Source organism: Protobothrops mucrosquamatus, unplaced genomic scaffold (genome assembly GCF_001527695.2).
Source record: "Protobothrops mucrosquamatus isolate PMUCROS unplaced genomic scaffold, P.Mucros_1.0 scaffold162, whole genome shotgun sequence".
NCBI lineage: Eukaryota > Metazoa > Chordata > Lepidosauria > Squamata > Viperidae > Protobothrops > Protobothrops mucrosquamatus.
In genome coordinates, this window is record NW_015386525.1 from 573,678 (window position 1) to 592,586 (window position 18,909).

General features: G+C 40.4%; 1 protein-coding gene across 1 annotated transcript in view; it reads left to right on the forward strand.

Annotated features, from left to right (window-relative positions):
• The window catches only part of SHISA8 (shisa family member 8), an 82,994-nt gene extending 68,119 nt beyond the window's left edge, over positions 1-14,875 (forward strand). The window contains exons 4-6 of the mRNA XM_015813534.2: positions 11,181-11,308; positions 13,574-13,723; positions 14,514-14,875. Coding sequence (XP_015669020.2) covers positions 11,181-11,308; positions 13,574-13,723; positions 14,514-14,875 — 640 coding nt within the window. The remainder of the gene's footprint in view (positions 1-11,180; positions 11,309-13,573; positions 13,724-14,513) is intronic.
• Positions 14,876-18,909: the final 4,034 nt, after the last annotated feature.

Sequence of the window (18,909 nt, forward strand, 5' to 3'; positions counted from 1 at the left end):
GGGAGGGGGAGAGGGGATGGTTCCGCACGAGTGGCGAGAAGCTCCATTTGTGCCCCCGCCACTCATGCGAATGGAGTTCACGCATGCGCCCGCTCACTCTCCACTTCCACAGCCCAGTTCCAAATGGGCTGCGGCACAGTAGTGGATCGCGGCACAGGGGTTGGGGACTCCTGCATTAGAAGACTTTACAAATAATCTATTAATTAAATGCTAAGTTTAAGACTGGATTAAAGCATGGATAAGCTTAGAGTCTAGTGATTCCTTCTGAAAACAGGTAGTTCTCATTTAGTGATTGCCTTTTTTACTGACCATTCATAGTTACAATGGTGATGAAAAAATAACTTTATGACCAGTCCTCATATTTGTGATCTTCTCAAGTCTGTAAAGCAAAGGAAAGCTGAAGTAAGATCATAAGTACAGTTGCAGTTTCACTTAGGGACTGCTTCACTTAACAACCCAGCTGCCAGTTCCAATTGTGGTCACTAAATGAGGACTATCTGTAGTATTTTGTTTCTGCCTTTTCTTTTGCTTTGCCATTTATTGTTTCTGTGCTCAGAAGCATAAAAATAATCTATTTCATTCTGAATTCACTGCCATTCTCTTCAGATTTCTTTATATAAACAACTTCTGAATAAAAATGTTTTCCAGGTATAGAGAAATACTGACCAATTCCTAAAGAGTGTATTTGAATGGACTTTTAAGAGTAAGTTAGAAATATAATGAAAGCTTACTGATAATAATGCTTAATTGATGTAATGGAATGTAGTCTGGATTCCTAGGAGGAAAGAGACAGAGGAATTTAAATAGTTTGGTTGGGAGACAGAGGGTCAGGACAGCTTCTCTCTATAGGTTCTCTGACTATATCTTTAAAGATGAAAGTACAGGCAATCCTCAACATATGACTTCAATGACACCTGTCCATTACGGTTGTATGTTGTAATGGTCGTAAAACAGGTTGGTCATACGATAGATGCCCATGACTTTCCGATGACTCCCAAAGGGAACTGGAATCTTCAAGAATCCCCTTCCCGGATGGGCCCACCGCTATCCAAAAGTCTTCTTGGGTCATTCCTAAGTGCTCCCATTCAAATCCAAGGAGCAGCACTGCCGGAGAACCAGCTTTGGCAGCAAAATTAGCATATCATCGGCAAGAGAGATGTTTGCAATGGGTGCAATTTTGCCGAAAACTAAGTAAATGCCAGCATTTGACAAAACCATTTTATTAAGCTGTCATGTGATTGGGGGATGCTACAAATGGCCATAAATGTGCTGTGTTACAGTCACATGACCATAAGGAGGTTGACTGTCAGAATTTCAGATCCAGTTCATAAATCCCCTTTTTCAGGTAAGTCATAACTTTGAACCGTCACTAAGTGACCAGTCATAAGAGAACTACCTGTTTGCTTTAGTTGAACAGGATCTCTGTTTATATAAGTGGCAAACAATAAAGGAAATAGCTTAGAAGAAACTCAATGTGTCTTTCTTGGTTTTTTGAGCCCGACAATTTGATTTATTAAATCCCTTTCATATGTAAATTGCATAAAAATGACATGGTTTTCCTTGTTCTGATTTTATATGGTTTTTAAAACCTTGTTCACAATTTCGGTAGACGAGGGAATTTTACTATTCGGTCTTCGTCAATGCAATTCCTATTCAACATACTATATAGATAGAGAAACAAAGCTGTGGATACAGTGAGATATGAAGAACATGGACAGATGAGCAGCCTTGTATATAAGCATAAAAGGATACTTCATGGGTAATATGTGAAGAGAGATTTAGATTTCTTTTGCTTCCAGGAAAACATGAAAAATGTTTAACCTGGCAGATAATATCTTAGCTATTTCATTTGAATATAAGGTGAAACCTGAATATGGCATTGCAGGAATTTTAGTCATTTGCATAAAGTTGTACAGTGGCAGAAATTTGGTCCATTACACGAGAAGTTAATTGACTTAAATTGAGGTTTTATTGCTATATAATTTTCTTTGATTCTATGGTAGGGCTTTCATGACTTATATAAATTAAGCTGGTTAATTCTCCCTCTCATTTAACCCAATTTTCTGAATTTGAACAGCACGTTGAATAGTACAAGATGGGTCCATACAATATGCTGGACTACATGTCATCTACTGGCTAGTTCAAGGTCAGGTAATTAATTTTCCCAAGGAACCACATGAGAAACTGGGACTGTGGTAGAGGGCCACTGCGGTTGCAGCCCTGCCCCCCACCAACACCTGCCCCCTGCCAATTGCCCCCTGGTGCCAATGTCTTGCCTCCCACTGCCAATGCTATGGGCCGGACAGAGACAGCCAAAGGGCCGGATGTCGTCCATGGGCCATAATGTCCAGGGCTAGTTTGTGTAGTATGTCATCTAAGAGCCAGTTTGATGCATTGAGTAAAGACAGAATAACAAAATAATAGAATTGAAAGGGAGCTTGGAGGTCTTCTAGTGCAGGGGTCCCCAACCCCCAGTCCATGGACCACTACCGGGCCATGGCACGCCAGCAAGTGGTCCACACAAACAAGGAAAGCCTCATCTATGAGATGCAGGCGGCATACAAAATTTTTGTTGCTCTTTTCTGTACTCTTTCTAGAGTCTCAGCATCTTTTTTACATCATGGTGACCAAATCTGGATGCAGTATTCCAAATGTGGCCTTACCAAAGCATTGGTAACAGCACTGTGTTGGCTTTTTTGGCAGCTGCAGCACACTTCTGAATTGATGGTGAACCACGCTCCATAAACTTCACTAGCAGTACTCCTTTGGCATCTTCACATTTGGCGGGATTTTCTATGGCACCACTTCTGGTGTGGTGTTGGTTCACGATAATGCTCACCCACACACCGCTAGACACATCCAAGAACTTTTGAAGTAGTTCCGTTGGGATGTTTTTATCACCCCCCTATAGCCCAGATTTGGCGCCGAGTGACTACTACTAAGGAATTTCAAAACTTGTAAGACGTTATGACAAGTGCCTCAATTTGAATGAACATTATGTCAAAAGGTAATATAATGTTGTAGTTTTCTAATGTGTATAAGTTTAAAAGTTTTGTATCTGCGAGTTTCTGTCATTGATAACCAAATGGAGGTTTATTTCCAAATTGCCCTCATATATGCAATTCCATTAAGGACTACATTTTGTGCTGTTAGCCAGACAGTTAAGAATCCATCTGATGTGATGCTATCTGGCCCACAGTTTTCTATCTTATCAAGACATATAGACTGTGGTCTACTTCAGAGCTTTTCAATCTTTTCACAGATTGTACCACTTTTAGGACATGACAATATTCGAGTACCACCAGTGCTTAGCAAGGTGTCAAAAACTTGATGATTAAAAAAAGGGGGGGGATTTTGGTCTTTACTAGTTAGATTCATTTGTTGTTATAGAAATGGCTAGTTTATAATATGGAAAAGTAAAAAGTTGAGGTTCAATGTTAATGCTTCCTTCCTACTGCAACAGTGGAACTCAGAAGTCAATGGCTTTTCTTTTCCTTTTCCCTTTTCCTCTCACCCTTCGCTCGCAACACTCCTCACCCTTTGCTAGCAAAAACTTCTTGCTTGCTCTCATTCACTCACACATTGCTCGCAAAAGCTTCTCTCTCTCTCTTTCACTCACACTTTGCTCGCAAAAGCTCTCTCGCTCTCATTCACGTTGCTCGCAAAAGCTTCTCTCTTGCTCTCATTCACTCACACTTTGCTTGTTCAAACTTCTCTCTTGCTCTCATTCACTCGTTGCTCACAAAAGCTCTCTCGCTCTCATTCACTCACGTTGCTCGCACAAGCTTCTCTCTTGCTCTAATTCTCTCACACGTTGCTCGCACAAGCTTCTCTCGCTTTCATTCACTCACATTGCTTGCTCAAGCTTCTCTCTTGCTCTCATTCACTCACACGTTGCTCACAAAAGCCCTCTTGTTCTCATTCACTCACACGTTGCTCGCAAAAGCTTCTCTCTCGCTCTTTCACTCAACCTTCGCTCGCAAAGGCTGCTCACCCGCTCTTTCCTCACCGCTTTGCTAACAAAAGCCTCTTCTATTCTCTCTCTCTCTCTCTCTCTCTCTCTCTCTCTCTCTCTCTCTCTCTCTCTCGTGTTTTTTCTCTCTCCCACTGAAATCTGCTCCTTTAATAGCTTCTCCTCTCTCAGCCCTCCTCCTCCTCCTTTTCTCCTCCTGGTGCGCCAGAAGCTCTAACCAGCATGCAGCCATTTGTGCAGATCCTGGGGCTTCTGCCAAGCTAGTCTCCTCCAGGCCTGCGTGGCGCCGCTTTAGCCCATTCCCTCCCCTGCTAGACTTGGCTAGGGGTCGCATACCACCTGCCAGGTGCTAAAGTACCATCGGTGGTACGTACCACCAGTTAAAAAGCTCTGGTCTACTTTGTCAAATGCCTTAACTGAAGTCTAGGTAAATTATATCCACAGTATTTCCCTGTTTCACCAATTTAGTCACTTTGTCAAAGAAGGCAAGAAGGTTTGTCTGGCATGATCTATTTTTGACAAACTATCTTAGCTTTAGTAGTAGCTTTGCTTGTTTCTAAGTGTTCACAGATCCATTGCTTGATTATCTTTTCCAGGATCTTCCAGGTATTAATGCCAGGAAGATTGATTTGTATTTTCCTGAATCTATCTTTCCCCCCCCCCCTTTTTGAAGATTGGAACCACATTAGCTATTTTCCAGTCTTCTGTTAGTATCACTTATTAGGACTTCAAGTTCACCCTGTTTGTTTCTTATACTTTGAACTTTAGGGAATAAGCATCTTAGGCATCTGAATCCTTTTTGGCAGACCCTGCATTTGCTTCCTTCATCTCCTATATTGTATTGGAGTTCCCCTTCTTTCTTAGCACACTGCACCACACTATACACACCACATTACAAACTGAGAGACCATGAATTCTAGTTTTGCCTTAAGTAGAAGCCAGCTGTGTGGGTTTGGGCCAGTCACTCTGTCTCAGTCTAGGAAGAAGACAGTGGCAAATTACTTCCAAAGAAAATGCCTGGATTTGTCCAGGCAGTTTCCAGGAGTCAAAATCAATTCAAAGGCAACAACAAATGTCATTAAACACAGCTGAGATATATAATGTTGCTTATAAGTTGAGAACTGGAATAAAGGCTAAATATACTGTAGTTTACTAATTCAGGACTCATTGTGATCTTCTTCCAGCCATCAAATTAAATCAATTGTTCTAATACTAAGTTCCTACTCATTTTACATTTTCCTGTCACATTTTTCATCCTTTACCAATAGCATCCCTTGCTTGATAGTCTTGCTTCAGAATTCCTAGCACTTCTTCCATTCTTCCCATGTGTGTGATCTCAAGTAATCAGAAATAATGGGCAAATGATGAAGCAAATGTTTTTGCAGTTAATCTAAATGAGCTTTTAAGACATTGATATAATTAGCTCAGTGAAAGCTCAATGATCCTTGATTCATTAGCTCTTCACAGCATCACAAAATTGCCAGTATGGTCTGGCAACTGGAATGTTATACCTTATTGCCCTGATTCTGGTCTTAGTCTCATCCCCAGCCCATGTTTTATGCATAATTTAACCACGTTCTGATGTTTTCTGAATTGTCTATGTCATTTCCTTATTGTGTTATTTATGTCACTTCCCTCTCTGTTTAGGGGGAGATGTTTCAGCTGAACAGACTAACCTTGTCAGTGGTAAATTCTTGTGGCCAGAATACATTTTCATGAGAACATGCCTGGAAGGAGGATAGGATAAAGATACTATTGGTCAATGAATAGCCAATCAATGCCATTAAAATATTTACCCATTCAGTCATGTGGACAATACATTTTGTATGACAGCAAAGGGAGTCAGAAGAATATGTTATTAACTGGCAGGAGTTTTTATCAGCATAACAAGAACTGGATTCTAGTATAATTTATTAATGTGAAAAGGCTAGAAAAATAGCATGTAAACTATGAAATATTATTCTGAATACTTATTAAATTCTGTTGACTTTTAAACATGACTCCTGCCTCTGAATTCAATGATATTTTCCTGATCTCTTCGCCTCAACCCTAGCAGTTTCCCAACCTAATAATTCAAAAGTCAGTGTGAAGCCCTCGTCAGTAAACTGCTTCTGTGCCAGTACTGATTATGCCCTTCATTGTACCCTTGCTTGCCAACAGCCCTTCACTCAGCTGGCAGTGATTCATGAGAGGTCTGTGACCAGTTTCAGCTCTAACCATGCAGGCAAGGAAGACCTGCTGAAGGCAATGTCATCTTCTGCTGTTAGATATTTACCGTTTCCTTGATGGACAGTTTGTTATCGCCACAGTATTTTTTTGTAGCTTTATTTCTGAGCTAGACAGAGATGATACGAACTTTTCCTCCCCTATGCCAGTTTAGATCGATTCACAAGTTTAAGAGATAAACAAGCCTCATTAAAATAGGAGTGCCTTTCAGGTCTAGCTCAGCACAACAAATGCCCTAGCATTAAAACCTTTGCCAATCAATGAAAGGAAACTGGAAGAAACAGCACCTTCCTCCTCAAATCCCACATTTCAAAAGAGAAAAGACAATCAATACAGGTCCAGCAGTCAGCCGGCCATGATGTTTCTCACATCAGCCGGCCATGATGTTTCGTACCAGACGGCCATGATGTTTCTCACATCAACTTTCCTGCTTAGCTGAGCAGAGAGCAGCAGCATTAATATAGTCAAGGCAGGTACTGCAGCTTCTTTGAGGTCAGTCTTGAAAAAAAAAAAAAGAACAACTACAGGTAGTCCTTGGCTTATGATCACAATTGAGCCCCAAACATCTGTTGCTAAGTGGAACATTTGTTAAGTGAATTTTCCCCTCATTTTACGACCTTTCTTGCCACAGTTGTTAAGTGAATCACTGCAGTTGTTAAATTAGTAACACAGTTGTTAAGTGAATCTGGCTTCCCCATTGACTTTGCTTGTAAGAAGGTTGCAAAATGTGATCACATGACTTTGGGACTCATCAACTGTCATAAATACTATGACTCAGTTGCCAAGTGTCAGAATTTTGATTACATGATCATGGGGATGCTGCAACGGCCATAAGTGTGAAAGTGGGTGTGTTACTTTTTTCAGTGCCCTTGTAACTGTGAGTGGTCAGTAAATGAACTGTTGTAAGTTGAGGACTACTTCTGTGGTCATCATCTGCTGCAGGATCAGTGTGACCCATACAGGAATGAAGGACAACATGATGGGGGAGGGGGGGAGCTGGCAAGTGGAAGAGGCCTGCAGGCAAGTGTGGCAGCCTCAACATATATTGTGAAAAGTAACCACTAGAATAGCAAATATCTGTAGTAAACTCTTCGTTGCTGTCTGGTGGCCATCTAGATTTTTGGAGTCTCAAACCGAAGTGATATTTCTGCCAGCACCTCTTTCCCCCCCCCCCCCAGAGACAGTCCTTGAAACCGACTTTTCTCTCCAAGCTCCAGGTACAAAAGGAGGTCCGCTCTCCTAGCTTTTGAAAGGAGGTCTAAGATTTCCCATCTGAGAAATTTGCCATGCAACCTAGAGAGCTTTATTGTCCCCACCCCTCCAGAAGAGAGAGATTTCCTCTTTCAATATGTGCACAGATGCATCACATATATGTGGACATGCAGGAAAAATATATTTAAATATATAAATAAGAAGACTAGAGGCAACATGTTTGTGTGCACACCCAAAAAAGAAAACCTCTCCCTGACTATCAAGAAAATATACTGAACAGGAATGCTGATATGGAAACAATTTTCCCTGAAACGGGAGGGTTACACACTCTGAGGGATTAATTGAGTGATTCCTTGGTTTCCCTTAGCTATTTTGCTTTGGTCGCTTCTTTTGTCTGCATCGAGGAGGTTTACTGATTTACATAGTTTGTAACAATGTTTTTGCTATTGGTCCTTTTTTTATTCATGTACTGTCTGTTTTCACAGGCTTATTAGACAACCCTAGGATGCCAACACCAATGCCATCATCATTGGCATGGATGATGTTGCCTACTTTGGGTAATGAAATGTCTGTAAGAAAACAACCCAGTTCAGAGAGTACCAAGGACCCCTCATTTAAACTCTTACAAATATTCTTTTTTATTAGTTTCTGGTTTGAAGGATTGTTCATGATAGTTTGGCCCTCTCCAGTGGGTCATGTTTGGGGAACTCGTAAATAAGTTATTTAATCAGTATACCGCCTCTCATTATAGTCAGCTCTACAGTAAGACAAACATCTACATGTATGCAATTGCTTATGATTCCTAAGCAAGTCTGTAAATCTAATACCCACTTGTATGTCTGTGCCACCTTTTTATGAATTCTTTGATTTACCTTTGTATGATGACTTCAGCTATTTCTTAGAAAAAAATAATACTGTACAGACTTCTAAAAAACAAATCTGGTGCTAGGGGAGACACAGTGTACTTCATAACACACTCCTGCAATAAATAAGAGAGAGCTATTTTCAATTCAGTAGACATGTACTCTGAGATCTGCTGCTGGGAAAAAAAATTGGGTATTTAGTGCAGAGAATTCACAGGTATGAATTTGAGACTGAGGAAGAGGTGCTAGTTGCATCGGTCTCCTTTACCTGCATGAAAACAATCCATTTGCATTAGCAAATGTGGTATGGATATATTAGTTTTGTCTCATAAAGTCTGTTTGTGCACCTGTTTGAACTAGGATAGTTAAATGCATAGTTTACACAATGGGTAAAGTTGGTTAGTTTTAACCTTAAGGGATTGGTTGGGTTATATGGCTTAGCATGTCATGTGTACCCAGGCCATTTACTTTGTTCATAGTTCAGTACTCTATGAAAGCAGAAAATGGGTTAATTCAAAGGTCAGATTAAGTGTGTTAGCCAAATGCAATCAATTCTTGGCTGGCATGTGGTTAGTGACAAGCTAAGCTTAGCAAGAAGCCAAAAGTACAGATGGGTTTGAGAAGATAAGAAGGAGTCTCATAAGATATTTCTGCAGAGGCTGGGTGGTCACCCATTGGGGGATGCTGCAGTTGCAAAGCCTCTATCTTGAACCAAAAATGGAGAAGATGCTCTCTATCGTCCCTAAGATTTTACCTTGGGACTTTTGGGGAAATTTTAGGAATTTTGAAATGTTGCCAGGATACAAACAGTCAGACTTTCCCCCACTGTGAAACAAACAATTCTAATTTATCACAGGAATAAAGGTCTTTGCCAGTTGAAAGCATGAATATGAGTCACAGGCTGATTCAATATAATATTGTTTATTACATTTATGCCATTTGCTTGGTTGTTCCTGGGATGTATAGACTCTCATGTTTGCTCCCAACAATGTTATGAGGAAAGAGGGAGGAGGTCAAGGTTAGTAACTTCATGGCAAGAGAGAGGTTTGAACTTTTGTCCTTCCAATTGTAGCCTAACAGTCTATCCACACTAATTAAAACTACAGTAGGTAAATAATCTCTCAAGTCGAGTTCAACTCCCAGTAAATACAAATTAGAACCTACTAAAAACATAAACTCATAGAAGGGAACAAAAACTGAGAATCCAGGACAGATCCTTTTAATACAATTTGGTATCTTTCAAATATAGAATTTTCTCCTATATGTATTCCATAGTTTATCTTATTCCTCTTTCAAACCATTTCTTGCAAATTGTCATCATTTTCTTGTGAGGTTGTTTTGCAGCTCATTCCCTAAGTGCTCCTGAAAATTATGTAGCTAGACTACATCTGACAAAAGAATAAAGTATATCATTGTAACCAGTGCTTTTTTTCTAAAAAAAAAAAAAAAAAAAAAAGGTGCCGGAACTCACACACGTCATACAACCCGCCTTGCCTACCCTACAAGGTTCCATCCAAAAAAGGTGCCGGAACTCCATTCTGGACGTTCTATGAGAAAAAAAAGCCCTGATTGTAACATGGTTGGTTTAAATTGAGTTAACCCAGTGTTCGAACCAGCCATCGTTTGTAAAGCAAGTTTTATAGCTCAGTATATTGTATGAACCTAGTCAACTGTGGTTACTGTTAAACCTTAGTTCATAGTTGTGTGAATCTAGCCATGGAGTAGAATGTAGACTAAATTGTGTAATATAGTATTGGGTTATGACTGGAAAGATCTAGATCTAGAACTATCATACTATCACACAATTCATTATGGTGAAGCATATATTCTGGTTCATATCTTCCAATCCCTTCTCTGAAACAGCCAATCCCTTTTTCCAGCCAGTTATCAGTAAGGTGTTCCCAGAGATGCTTCTTGGTTCCAAGGTTAATTCTTTATAAGTAGGTAACTCTTATCTTTTAAAGTGGGAAATGGATCCCTCCTCTCCAAAGGGAAATTATGCACATCATATATAGGTTTCAAAAGCCACATAACTATCAGGAAGCCAAGTAGCATTTTCTATTTCTCTTTACAGTCACCTAGTGGTTAACTGGATTTTTGCAGGACACATACAATTTTTTTTTCATGTTCTCACAAAGGAAAATCTTGGAAATGGAAAATCTTATGGCTGGGCCTTGGCAGTGAAATGGCCCTCAATGCATTAGTTTTTAATAAACAATTCAAACAAGTTCGTGCATGTTGTTTGTATTGATTTTCATTCATTCAAGAACAATATTTGGGGGAAAAATATAGTATAAATGTGCAGCTATAGTGGAAACCTAACATTTGAATAAAAAAAGATAATCTGGCATATCCCTTTTTATAATTCTTTTAATAAGACAGAATTGAATTTGTTCTATTTATACATTCTATCTACTGTTAACCATTTTCAACAGCCAAACATCCTAAAAGTATGTTGCTTTTCCTTGGAGCCTTTCTCCTCCCATTCTTTCTGATAAAGATGAAGAAGGTAATCCTTCTACAGCACTCAGCAATTATCATCCCAAGCTATTTCACAATATCATTATTGTCAAAATAAAAATGATGGGAGAAACTGTGTTTTTTCTTTTGAGCTCCCTAAAAAAACCCAATGCCTAAAACAATGTAATGTAGGGAATCTGCTTTGCAACAGCCTGATAGGTAGTTGTCCATGTTTTGCTTAGAAGCCTCCTAGAATATTTTCAATGTTTCAAGTTCTAAGGAAATATATCATCCATACCAAGTATTTCCTGGTTGCCCAAGTAAACAAATGAGCAGCAAGTGCAGCTAGCCATACTATTAAACAATGGTACACAAAGTGGATACCAATAAGTGAGAATCTTTTCATGAGACAGTTGGCAAGTAACTTCTTCATGCATCTTTTCTAGAACACTCACAGATCTTCTAAAGCAGCCTGGTCACAACTCATCTGATCACTTGCCTGATGGCCATATCAGCAGTGTGCAGGTCCAGATTGGTGATAGCCTTTCTCGGGGATCTCCCACAAGTAACAAAGGTAAGATAATCTGCCTGCTCACCTCCATGCATTCACATATGCACACACCTACAGTATATCTAAGCTAAAGACAAAAAAGAGAATCTGAGGGATTATTCCTCTGCCATAAGAGTTAGAAGGGATGCCATTTTATAACTGGGATAGAGGAAAGAGTGTAGGTAATCTCCGAGTTACGAGCATTCACTTAACACTCTTTCAAAGTTACATGATGAGTGCCCCCTAGTGCTTACAAGCAAGTCCCGAAGTTATGAGTATTGCAGTACCACAGCAGTTGTTCGCCCTTACGAGTGACCGCAGTGGCTCTGAAACATTCACCCTGGTTATTCCCTCCCTCCCTCCCCACCCCCACCCCCGGTCTCCCTAGGCACCAGGCCTTCAATACTCACCCTGCGAAGATCAAGATCCTTCGCTTTCTTGGTTGCTCCAGGCCTTCGGTGCGTTCGCAGAGAATGGAAGCCTAAAATAATGCAAGATCACGCAAGATCAGTGGGGCGAGATCTCACGCCACTGATCTCACGTGATTTCATGGTACTTTAGGCCTCTGTTCTCTGCAACAGAGAAGGGAATCGAAGCTGGGGGACGCTTCCACGTGACCTCCTGATGCTAGATCGGGGCTATGGAGGCCTTTTTCAGGCTGCTACAGCCTGGATCTGAGGCCGGGAAATGCTTCCACACACCCCTGTGGCCCAATCCGGGGTCTGGAAGCATTTTCCAGGCCACTGCCGCCTGGATCTAAGGCTGGGGGATGCTTCCGCGCCCTGCCCCGGCCCGATTCAGGCTCCAGAGGCCTTTTCTAGGCTGCTGCTGCCCAGATTTGAAGCCTGCGGTTCGGGCCACGGGGGTGCAGAAGCATTCTCCAACCTGAAATCTGTGTGACAGCGGCCTGGAAAAGGCCTCCGGAGCCCGGATTGGGCCACGGGGGGACCCAGAAGTGTTCCCTGGCCTTAGATCTGGAAGGCAGCAGCCTGGAAAACACCTCCAGACCCTGGATCGGGCCACAGGGGGACATGGAAGCATCCACTGGCCTTAGATATGGACAGCAGCAGCCTGGAAAAGGCCTCTGGAGCCCGGATTGGGCCGCAGGGGAGCTGCAGAAGCGTCCCCCAGGCTCAAATCCGGGTGGCAGCAGGAACCGTGGCAGAGAGGAGACAGATTTTTTTCCAGGTGAATCCGGTGCAGCAGGAAGGGAGGGGAAAGCATGCAGTATCTTAGTGGGTCGGGGAGGCCTTGGGGGCCTGTTCCATTACTAGGCCCTCCATGGCCTTCCCCATCCTGAGATATCTCATGTTCGCTTAACGAGCTGCATGTGTTTTAACGAGCAAGGGAGTAATCTCGTTCGAGGTACGAGATTCACTCTATGAGTTTTCGAGTTACATGTGGAATGGGCAGGGTCCATTACACTCATAACTTGAGGACTACCTGTACTCAGATTAACATGCAACATCTCTTCTAGACAATAGGTAGTCTGAAAAGGGAATGCCATCCCTATGCTTATACCATGCTCTCCCTTCCTTCCACCTCAATATACCAAGTTGGTAAATGGAACTTTGTGGAACTTTAACTGTTTTTTTTAACTGATATATGTTTACATTGTAACATCCAGACAACAAAGCCTTTGAATTCTGGATATAACCATTTCAACATATCAAAGCAAGTGGCTTAAGCTTTTATAGTTCATCCACAATACATTAGTTGTACTACATCTGTTTGCCTTCTTGCTGTGAATGACATATCCACAAGTAAATAAGTACATTTTAGAAATACTTATCAAAGGTTGGTGATAGTTGTGTCCCTTAAATCATTCCATTCTGATGTTCTAGAGTAGCAGAATATGGATCTTTCTTGCAGAGACATGCAGCCTATTATCATGAGAGTGGGTAGCCAAGTCAACCTCCATGCATCCATACATGACTATATCTGCCAGTATGAAACAGATTCTAATCTAAAGATCCAATTTGTCCAACTAATACACGCCTAAAATTTCTATCTTGCCAATAAGTTTAGACTATACAAAAAGGGGTGGTATGCTACTATTTCTTTGGCATTCTTCAGTTCTCTGTTGGGCAGAGCTGTCTCTTCTTATTTGCCCATGTATTTAAATGCCAATTTCTGATTTCCTTCCATTGCACCCGCCCATCACCTCTGACTATGGTAAAACTTAAGAAGTACCAATGCAGGTAACTTGCCTGAGGGGCTGGCAAATGTAATGTAAACTACTTAAGGTGGGCTGTTTAAATTTACACTTGCCATCCTTTTTCCCTTCAGATCAGAAACACCTGAACAATGCTGTAATCAACTCCTCCACAATCTCACAGATTGGGCTATCACACTCGCATAACAATCAGCTGCAAATGACAAGTGTTTTACCTAACCAGGCTTCAGACTATGCCAAATATGCAACTCTCAAGGCTGTAGGTAGGTGCCATTGTGTTTGCATGCTCATTGACATAGCATTGGAATATCTGGACCAAATGCAGTGAGAACTGGAACACGGCCTTAGTGTTTGGGGCTGAAGCTCACTGTCTTCATGCCCGCTCACCCCCATTGCTGTACACCAGATGACATCACCTCATTGTTGTTGACATTCCACTCTGCTGGGTTGTAGCTTCTGAATTTCACTAATGTCAGAGAGGATTAGATGAGGTGGGAAGGAATAGACAACCCTGATTACAGGGGAAGAAAAAAAACAACAGCTAGAACTAAAAATGTAACAAATTTAGAGACATAAAAAAGGCTTGAACAGGGCAAAGAATGTATGCCTCTTAGCCTTACTGCAGAGGAGGTGTTTTGAATACCCAGGAAATGACTAAGAGGTGTTCCCAATTATACTTTAATGTTTATTAGCTGCTCTTTAACACATATTAATCACTACATTATGCACCTGTACATGTGGGTTTTCCCCTCCTTCTTTGAGTAAGTTTTACACATATTAAGCAATGAGTAGCTAAGCTGTGGCATGCCTGCCATGAATAGCTCAGGCTGTAGCTGTTGTCATATTTCTGGAAATAAGTTGAAAGATTTAATTATTGGTTAAATTAATTATAACAGTCTTAACCTTCTTGTGACACTAACAAGAGAGACAAACAAAAAAAAAGAGTTAGAGATGCTAGGGAGGGTAGCCATCAGGAAAGCTACTAGAATTTCTATCAACTTAATAATTGTTTTTCATTCCCTCCTCTCCCCACACCCATATATTCCCCTGTAGAAAGTGCCCCCGAAGAATTCTACAAGAGGTTTCCCATGGTGGAGATGCCATCGTCAGGCACCTTGTCATTTTCTCCCCTGACACTTCATCAAAATGACCTCCCACCTTTTCCAGAAAGCACTGCTCTCATTGGCTTGGGGACACCAGGACAGAAAACTAAAGTGATGAAAACCAATGCAGGCAGTCCTGTCTTCAAAGGGGGCTGGGATCACAGCCATCCTGAATTTCGACGACAAGCTTATGCCACCAGGCGTCAGTTCAGTATTGAGAAGCTGCCTGAGGTCTTCAGCCAAACCCCCACTCATTATGCCCAGCAACAACGGCTTTTTTCCACTAATAGCAAGACTGAGGTCACTGTCTAGGATGGATCTATGATTCATTCCTATATTCTTCCCTTTGAAGCAGTTGGTGAAGTAGGGCCTGACAGTTTAGAATGAAGTTGCTTCCCTCAATGTGCCACTCCTAGATTCTGGAAGGAGACATAGAAGATATAAAGAAAAGTAGAATGCTTGCCAGAGCTGATGATCGTCTACAATTGTAACAGAACTCATCTGTTCAATTAGGCCAATTTGATAAAACCTGGTCAGCGTGCTTGGTGAAACCAGCATGCCTGTACTACCCTATTGCTTGATGCACTGCTATTGTTTCTTAATTGACTTTTTCATCATATCATACCAGAATCATCAATACAAAGAGAAAGCCTTCAGGACTCTATTACTGCATGGAACTGCGTCAAAAGAGGGAATATATTTCTGCCCTTTCCATTCCCACAGTGCTCTAACAAAAGACAAAACTAATTCATGCAATAGTTAATTGGTACCTTGTGTTTGGACATTTATCCTATACTATATTTCTTTTCAAATTTATATGTGGTTAAATTTCTGAAGGAAAAAAGACAGGATATAAATCTAGTAATAAATGAATAAAAATAAACAGTCTGAAATGGAAGCACTAAGGAATGTCAGAAAATATATGTCATTTCCTTCATTTTAGCTTCACTTTTTCTCTCTATAGCATTTGCTTTAATGGTATTTTAATAAGTCATTTTGGGGCTTTGTATATAAATATTCTATACAATGAACATGATTTGCATTCTCTTATTATAGGTCTCATATTTAAGTGGATGACTTTAGAGAGTTGAAAAAATCTGGTAGACCATAAGGTATAATTCCCACCAAATTATGAGATTTATGTAAAGTATTTTAACAACATCATAATGGTATCTTGTTAAATCACAAAAGGCATGTGTGTGATCTTGTAAACAAACATATCTGTGAACATATATTTGTAACACCATGGCATTCCCCATTGCCCATATGTAAACATTTTATTAGTTGTATAGTAACAAATTCAAAATGAGGAAGTTGATACTTCATACTTCACTTTATGTCACATTTCACTCTGGCTCTTTTCACTGAGTCTTTTTTCATGATCTCTTGACCACCAGATCAGATACAACATGCTCCACTAGTTGATGTGTAATTGGAATTGTAGTCATGTTTTGATGCGTCTTCTAACATGGAAGAAAATCTTTTTAAACTGAGTTCTTGCTATTAAAATATACAAATGCTGATTTTCCCTGAGATGCAACAGAAGAGTACTTGTGATAGATACCAACTAAGTGCAGCAGTAGCATGCTGATTTAAATTCAGCCACTGCTCATTTACTTCAACTTCTGAATATTGTTCCAAACTCTGACTGCAAACAGGCACATCACTAGGAATTTTACCTTCATTATAGTTTTCCATGAAATTTCTTAATTACTCTAAAAGACTGCAATTGTTTTATATTCCATTTTTAAAACTTTAAGGCACATTTTAGATACAGTATATAGGGCATGTAATATATATAACAATCCCTACTAATAGAAATATTCATTCTTTCAAAGGGGACTTTTAGCTCCTTTGTCAGCCTCTATCCTTTTCCCACATCCCCATTTCTCCCAATCAAATCGACATATTCTGGGTATTATTTTTGTGTTTTATTTATCCTCGTAAAAAAACATAAGCCCAGCAACAAAGTGGGAAATATATGATTAAATATGGAAGGCCACTAATAGGCTAAATGGGCAAGAATTATAGCAAGGAACATTCATACAGAGGAACTTTCGATATGCCATATGCCCATCATGTTAGCAAATGTTCTCAGAGTCAACATATGTTCCTAGCACTATGTTGAGAATGTCAAATGGTGGTTCTATTGAATATATTTTGCTATGGCATTTCTGCCCTCTGCTGGTCAATAGAGAAATAAAATACATTAAAAAAATTGTCCCTTCTATGCATCATACGTCAGCTGTAAATACTGAGAACTAGGAGGTCAGTATTGCCTTTGAATTCCCACATTCACTGAAGCTCATCTTTATAATTTCCTCTTGATCATGTTTCTGAATAGCACCAAGGGAAAACAAGTAACTTACTCCATTTCCAAACTATAACTAAAACACAGGCAAGGTCCTCAGTTTCCCTATCCTTGCCTAAATATGCTGAAAATTAGTCTTGACATAAAATTCCAATAACCAAGATGAAGCAGTAAAAATAAAATGGAACTTTAATAGGCAAAAAAGTTGTCTTGCATATTTAAAATTATTTCTTTTCAAATCAACAGACTTTATAGTATGCTGTTTTATTTATAGGCAGCAAGCAGTGTGGGGTGGGCAGATGTTGGGAGTTTTTCTAGCACAGAATCCTTAAGAATTGTCATATATAAAGTCAAGTCTTTCTTATTCCAGCAAGTTGTCTATAGTAAAGGACCATTTTATATATTATCCTGACACATAAAGGAAATACAAATATACTAAACCTGTGTTCCTCAACTTCAGCAAGTTTAGTATTTTGGACTTCAACTCCCAAAATTTTCCAGCCAGCACACTGAATTGAAGTCAACAAACCTTACAAGTTGCTGAGTTTGAGAAACATTGCATCAAACAGTATTTCTAAGCAGTGATACACTATAGGAGAGGAAGAGAGTAACACTTGCATTATATAAGTATTCTCAAACAAATATCACATTTATCAAAAAAATAACCCTGATTTTTAAGATAGACCCTCAACACAGACCAAAAAAGATAGAAGTGGCAGGAAAAAAAACTAGGCTAAAATCCTGCACAGTATACTTACCATACGTGTCAAGTTACCACTGCCAACACTAGTTGAAGTGACTTCTAAAAATTCTCTCCCTGCCCAATAAATGCTTCCATGCGCCACACATTTATAAGTGTGTACCTTTATGTGTATGTTGTTTGTGTATATATCTATTTCTCACTCTACTAAAACCATACCTCCAAAAACAGGGCAGGACCAGGAAAAAGTATACATTAATGTGAGGTTTGTTTTCCAAGGACTGCACTAGAAGATAATTGGACACAATGCTTTACTTTACTATACCTTCCATAATAGGCTAGTGCCCTAGGCTAATTCCATCTTCCTTCGCTTTGAAATGAGGTGGCAGCAAATAAATTTAATCAACCAAATAAGTCGATGTAGCCATGTAATTAAGTCTTTGGTGCTCTATCCTCAACTGGTAAAACTCTTAAGTGGCAAGCAGCATACAATCTTTCCCTCCCTCCAAAGGTTCTTGCATTTTTGCAACTAGGTCCTGCCTCACCATTGTTGCTACTGAGCACTGCAGCCGAGGTCCCAAGCCAAGCTCCAGACAGAATCACACTACAATGTGTTGTTTACCATAGATGCTGATCCTGGAAGTTGACTGACATCACTTTTGCTTACCTGTAATGGTTGTAAAAGTCTGGATCTGGCTTCCCTCTTCATTTGCTTGCTGTCTTCGCCTTATCTCATTTTCTCCTACACACCCACATTTTGTAGGTTAAGAGCCTGGATTAAGTCAGGCTGCCCATGGATGTTAGCATGTTCCTAAAAATGCCAGGCTGGGGCTCAATTAGCCAGCCAGCTGGAACCCCAACATGGATGCTTGTGAGTGAATTGTTTTCCATAGCAAACTAAACATTTGTATGAGAGAGCAATGAGCCCAGCTGCTTTTCCCAAGTGTAGTTTAAGTTTTTAAGTTTTATTGCATTTATATCCCGCCCTTCTCCTGGTGGACTCAGGGCGGCTTACAGCCAATTAAAACAGAACAATTGATACAATATACAAAATTAAAACAGATTAAAAAATATATTTAAATAGGCCTTTCCTTATTTTTAAAAGTTGATTAAAAATCCAATAGTAAAAATATCCTTAGGCCAGTCCTGCCTGCTGAAACAGCCATGTCTTGAGGGCGCGGCGGAAGGAGGGGAGATCCGGAATCACCCGGATCTCTGGGGGCAGCTCGTTCCAGAGGGTGGGGGCTCCAACAGAGAAGGCTCTCCCCCTGGGGGTCGCCAACCGGCACTGTCTGGCTGACGGCACCCTGAGGAGACCCTCTCTGTGGGAGCGTA